Source organism: Frankliniella occidentalis, unplaced genomic scaffold (assembly GCF_000697945.3).
Source record: "Frankliniella occidentalis isolate FOCC.00 unplaced genomic scaffold, Focc_3.1 Scaffold358, whole genome shotgun sequence".
In the NCBI taxonomy this organism is placed as follows: domain Eukaryota; kingdom Metazoa; phylum Arthropoda; class Insecta; order Thysanoptera; family Thripidae; genus Frankliniella; species Frankliniella occidentalis.
Genome location: NW_026267481.1, coordinates 101,809 through 107,981, shown reverse-complemented (window position 1 = coordinate 107,981; position 6,173 = coordinate 101,809). Strand labels below are relative to the sequence as shown.

General features: G+C 45.4%; 1 protein-coding gene across 1 annotated transcript in view; it reads right to left on the bottom strand.

The window, feature by feature from the left end:
- Positions 1–1,521: 1,521 nt before the first annotated feature.
- The window catches only part of LOC113215365 (uncharacterized), an 8,421-nt gene continuing 3,769 nt past the window's right edge, over positions 1,522–6,173 (bottom strand). The window contains exons 4-8 of the mRNA XM_052274232.1: positions 5,776–5,915; positions 4,807–4,984; positions 2,411–2,492; positions 2,036–2,051; positions 1,522–1,572 (exon numbers count right to left, since the gene is read on the bottom strand). Of these exons, the coding sequence (XP_052130192.1) occupies positions 1,522–1,572; positions 2,036–2,051; positions 2,411–2,492; positions 4,807–4,984; positions 5,776–5,915 (467 nt within the window). The remainder of the gene's footprint in view (positions 1,573–2,035; positions 2,052–2,410; positions 2,493–4,806; positions 4,985–5,775; positions 5,916–6,173) is intronic.

Sequence of the window (6,173 nt, the reverse complement as noted above, 5' to 3'; positions counted from 1 at the left end):
TTCTTTCCGGCCGGCTCTCTCCCCGGATGTCACCGGTCTCCGGAGTTTTGTGGTCGGCCTACCTCCCCGGCGTGGTTTGGTGGCTCCCGTCTGCAGCCGAGCGATTGGAAAAATGCAGACCTTTTTTTGTCGGGCGCGCAGAGACCCTTTGGTTGCCAGTAGCTCTTTGCCCTTATGGTCCGTAAGAGTTAATGGTTGTGCCTTTCTTTTGGCACTAGCGCCATAATTTTCCGCCTGCCTGTTCAACTCGTACAGCGGCCCAAAGTCAGGGGATGATTTTGAACGCCTTGTTTGCTTTTTCACTGTGGTGGGCGAATGGGTTGAGGTATCGACTTGAGATTTAGACCTCGCATCCCTCGGGTCGTCAGGCAACTTCCCCGCATGTGCTTTCCCGATTATTACCCCCGGAAGGGGGTGGTTAGGGGCGCTGAGGGGGTGAGGGGCGTAACCCCCACTGAGAGGGTAGCCGTTGGGGACTGCTGGTTTAGGTGATTGCGCCTCTCTTTGACGATGACCAAACATTGTCCCCACAAATTTTCAGCCCCCTGTGGACATTTTAAGGGTGAAAAAAGCGGAACGTTTGAAATAGGGGTGAAACACATAACGCTGTAGCGGGTAACAGGGGTGAGTGACGAGCTTGGGAATTTCAGGGTGTCATTCGGGGTGCTGCACCATACTTTAGGCAGAGCGACTCGTCCCTCGGCGGAACTACCCCTAGCAAGGGGTGGAAAAGTTTAGGGGAGGGGGTGGTTTTGGCTGAGGGGGTGGGGAACGGTTTTGGCGTCAAGAAGGGGACTAGAGAACACCCCTCACCAGAAATCGCGATTTTCCGAGCACTTTTAACCCCTGTGTTCCGAGAGAAAAAGTCGGATTTTTCACCCTTTGTCACTAAGGGCGCTGCTGTAGGCGAAGGGGGTGAGTGAGGGCGGAACGGTTTCGTACCGTTTCAGTGCACACTAGGGGGCATGTCTCCTCCAAAGGGCACCCTTCTAACTCAATCGGGCTAAAATTTACTGCGGTTCGAAAAAGTGGACCGCTAATTTTGACGGCCAGTGTAGCAAAATGCTCGAGCTTTGACTACGAAGAAGTGTTGTGATTTCACAGTTTCTCTGTATCAATCAAGTGTTGGGAAATCACACCTTTTTTTAACATTGGAATGGTCATTTGTTCACCTGCAAGTGTGTGAATATTTATTCGCACACCTACGAATGGTTATTCGTTCACCTGCAAGTGTGCGACATACATTGTACACCTGCAGATGTGCGACAATCGTACACTTCGATTTCCAGTGTGGAATCTTTCCGTAGATTTTCAGTGAATATGATAGAATTTTACCGTGTACAGACTATCTATAGTTTGACTGTATGTCTCAACAGAACTGCAAGGGAATTCTGTAATCTGTCCGTAGTCCAGTAGGGTTGACTACAGAACTTCCGGGTAATTAATTGACCAGACATTTTCTGTGACTTATTCCGTGGTTATTTTTGACAGAGCAAAAATGTCCAATATTGGACGCATTAATCACATCTGAAGCAAATGCATATCTGCACCTTGTAAATGATGAATTTGCATCTTTTCAGTAGACAAAAATTAAAACTGTTCATCAAGAGAACGCAAATTTGTCGTTTGCAAGTTTCAAAACTGCATCTGTCAAGATGTGCTTGAAAATACATCTTTCTTTGGAATAGTCCGTTAACAGTGTAAACTGGTTGGCTTCCTCTGATGAACGCCACATGTTGGCGTTCAAAGACGCCAAATGCCAAAAAGAGGCCAAACTTTGTCGTTCAAAGACGCCAATATTTGGCGCTCTGGGAAGAACGACGCCAATATTTGGCGTCAAAAGACGCCAACCAGTTTACAGTGAAGTGTTAACGTTGTTAACTTGTCGTGTCAATGCCATGCAGTCTTGCTAGAGTATTACCCCGCAAACGCCATCTCTTTTCACATTATGTCTAGCTGAGGTGAGCCATAACGTGTAAAAGCCGTCTCTCCAGTGTAAACTGTAGCTGATCAAACTGGTAGGGTACAAAAATACCGACAGGTACGGAAATCTGCAATCCAAATGCATTTATCATATTGCGAAAGTAGGAACGACAATCCGGCAGACAAGACGAGAGAAACGGACGTAAAGAATAATTAATCATTAATGTTGGCACTGCAGTCAATCACACAGTTTCCTGGCCATATTGGTTCTAAAAAGCCGCGCAGGAGCGCGGGAACGGCCGAAATAGGCCGAACTCATAGTCGGGAGTACCATGAGAAACTGCTCGAAACCCTAACACACATTTTCTAGTATTTGCTAAAAAATACTGAAAAATGAATCAAACATTTGGCGAGGACCTCCCGGTGACGGGACCTTCCGTATGTTTCTGAGATCGGTGACGCGTTAAGTGTGTCTGAATATACATACCTTTCAAACATGCTCGTCCGGACTCTCCCATCATCCGTCGAGCAGATACCGTGCAAATTTATAACGGTGACGTTGGTAGCACCTAAAAATAAAGATTACAATAAAATTCGTGCATGATTATGCTCAATTGGTTCATATACGAGACTATAGTTTTGCGCGGAGGGAGGCGCGCTTTACAAGTTGACAAAAATTCCTGAATATACATGCACTCGATACATGCAGAGGACCTTTTTCATTTGTTTCTTTAGCAACACACTAAATCTGAAGGGAATTTTTCGTCCCCAGAAAGTCACATTTTTTGTGCACATCATAACCAGAAGCAATCCTGAATCTTGATCGTGACAACTTTACATCCTCGCAATGGAAATTTTTTCGTTGTGTCCACGAAAAAGATGCAAATTCGCCATTTGTAACAAACCAATCTCTTGCATTTGGGTCAAGATGTGCACAAAAATGCATCTTTAATGGACAAATTAGTCCATTACAATGACCCTCACGTTTAAGAGAGTAGCACCAGCCGCACACTCTAAATCTTGAGGGACTTTTTAAAGGACAAATACGACCATTATGAGAATGGCGACCGCCACTTGCTCCCGCTAGGGTCGCTAGTAGCACTGTCACCTTAGCGCGGCGGCGGCCGGGCGGAGCGCGTGTGAGCATAAACTTTACTTGCTTTCTTGGGTATTTAACTCAAGCAAAGCATATCGACCCTAACATCGAAATAAAGGTGACAGTATAAGGATTACAACGGTATAATTCTTTTTGTTTGAATGCTCTATACTCGATCAGGGCCACGTGTAAGAAAGGGCTGTTTTCCGAGGTCACAAGAGCTTTTTTAACCCGTATTTTCTCATGCTAGGAGACGAGCTACCAGCCTACATAAAGCGAGCCGATTTTTCGCGAGACCTTAAGGCGGTAGGAGCTTTTTTTTTTATTTCACAAATCGGTAGAACGTGTCGCCCTGACACACCACCTCGAATCGTTTTGCTCTGCGACGCTTAGTTCAGGCGTCGCGACGCCTCAAAGTTCGAAATTTTGCCGATTGCGGATGTAATTTTAGGAAAAAGTACAATTCGCACAGCTTTCAAACTTTGCAGTCTATTAGTTTTACACCTGGTCTTGTGCTCCTCGCATTTACACGGTTCCAGTGTGTTTAGAAAAGCTCCTGGAACGCCTTGAAAATGGACCAAACGCGGATGAGTCTGGTCACTATACCGTTAGACAAGTGAAAGCGAAAATGCGAGGAGCACTAGATAAGACTTTGATCTTTCTGATGAAAAAAACAGCAAATTTCTAAAAACAATAGCTTAGCCAAAAATTACATCCGCGTGTGACTCGTTTTGAAGGTCTCTGCAACTTTTAGAAAGAGACAAGCTGCAGTCGTCCTCGTCACGCAGAGGGGGGAGCGGGAGGGGCGAGGGGGCTCGGTGCAGGTAGCGGCCCGGGATGGGCACGCCCGGCCCAGCCTACCCTTACAATAGGAGGGCCGCCACGATTGACAATTACAACTTTGCTCAGGGTTCAACTACTTCAAATATCGTCCGAATAGAAGTATAGTTAGCACCATTGAATCCGCGAGAAAAAAATAAGAAACCCTCTCAAAAACTAATTCCGTACGACAGTTTTTATCCCAAACCGTGTCACAAGTGACGGAGGCCAAAATTGTCGGAGAGCCACCATTTTTTGACACAAACCGCATAAAGTCCAGTAATCTCGGAGGAGCTCGAATTTTTCGGCGCGACCCATATTGTGCTGTTCGGATTGGTATGGCTACTCTCAGTCAGAGCGACCGATTTGCTACCCACTGTCAGCCGCTACGCTCCGACACCTTCGGGACGGACCCCAGCAGCGCCCAGCCCCGGTGACAGCCCGCGACCCCCGAGGCAGGCTCCTTTTATTTGTCTTTATGAGGGGGCATTAGCTCCGCCCTGACCAGCGTTCAACTATTTCAAATATCGGTTGGACGAAAATAAGCAGGCAACCATTGAATCCGCATTGAAAAATTAAGCAAACCTCTAAAAAATCAATTCTATGTGGCTATTTTTAGAGTTGGAAAAAATGCCATTTTGGGGAATTTGCGTCTCACGATGGCAAGACGGAGCTCCGCAGCTCAAGCTGAAACGAGCAGCGAGGCACCCCGGCCGGTGTTGCCGTCAACATCTGATCACGGTCGGGACAACCCCTCCCCCGCCGGCTCCCCGCGCCCCGCAGGGCCCACCTCGTAGTTCATACGCTACCCGACGCCATTCCCAGAGTAGCTGGACGCTCCAGCACATCTCCTTCTAGTGCAACAGACAGACAGACAGACACGAGGTCGTTTGCATAACCCCGGTCGAAAGCTTTTCCAAAGCAGAAGGGCGGGCTAAAAACAGACGGGTTTCGTGTGTGAAACTTACGAAGGCACGTTTCCGCCAACTTGTCGTTGAAACGTTTAATTTTGTGGTGGATGTCGTGCTCAGCCGGGAACCTCGGGCAGGGAGGGAGGTTGCAGACGTAGACATGGTGGCACCTCCTCCTAAGATGGCTCACAAGGTCTGCCATTCCTTGGGTGACCTTGCTTGTGTCAGTATTTCCCTAGATTGAAAAACATTTCATATTTAAGACAGTTGAATTAGAAAATAATTACGTACCCGCTGAATGTAAAGTAACAGTTTGTTCTTAAATAGCAACGTTTCGGTGCACATCCAGACCGTATACGAATTTGCTCGTGAAAGTGGACAAAGTGTGTAAAACATTACACAATCTGTCCAGTTTTAGGAACAAATTTGAATCCGGTCTGAATGTACAGGTAAAAATTCCTATTTAAAAAAAAGAAACCAAAGTTGTTCCTTTGCACACTAAATCTGAAGGGACCATTTGTGCCGCAGAGTGTGCACACTTCAACCAGATGCAGATTGCCAGTGACAACTTTGCATACTCGCAATGGACAAATTTTCGTTTTGACACTGATAGAGATGCAAATTCATCATTTGAAACGCACAATATTGCATTTCGTCAAGATGTGCACAAAAATACATCTTTTAATGGACACATGAGTGCTTTTAAAAGTCCCTCAAGATTTGGAGTGTACATTTACAGTGTACACTCTAAATCTTGAAGGACTTTTCAAACGACGTATATGTCGATTCTTCGATGCATTTTTAATCACATCTGAAGCAAATGCAAATCTGCACCCTGCAAATGACAATTTTGCATCTTTTCATCAGACGAAAATTCAAATTGTCCATCAAAAGGATGCACATTTGTCACTTGCAAGCTTCAAGACTACATTTGTTTTACCAATGTCGCAATGTGGCTAGCAAGCACGCGCCTGGTCCTACAAGTCAACTGTTGCTGTGCACTGTCTCCAAACATGATTATCTTACCATCGCTAAATCGTTGATGCCAACCCACACTAAGGCATTTTTGAAGGAGGCCTCCTCTTGTCTTGCCAACTTTAAAATTGTGTGGATTTGAGCACCACTCTTTGCCAAGGAGCCGGCCATGGCAAGATTTCGACGTTTTCCTGATCATAAGGAAAGAGAATAAAAAGTTGTAAGAAACACAAATCTATAAACTGTGAAAAATATCTTCAAACATATACAATTTCATACATGTTGTATGGATGCTTTACAAAATATATTGTAATATATTGAAAATTTACACTGTACACACTAAAATCTTATGAACTTTTTTTATTCATAGCTACTGAGTTCTGTCAACATGCTCGGCTTACGCATTTTTTAATACGCCAGTATGAAGAATTTTGTTCATACTGGCGTAT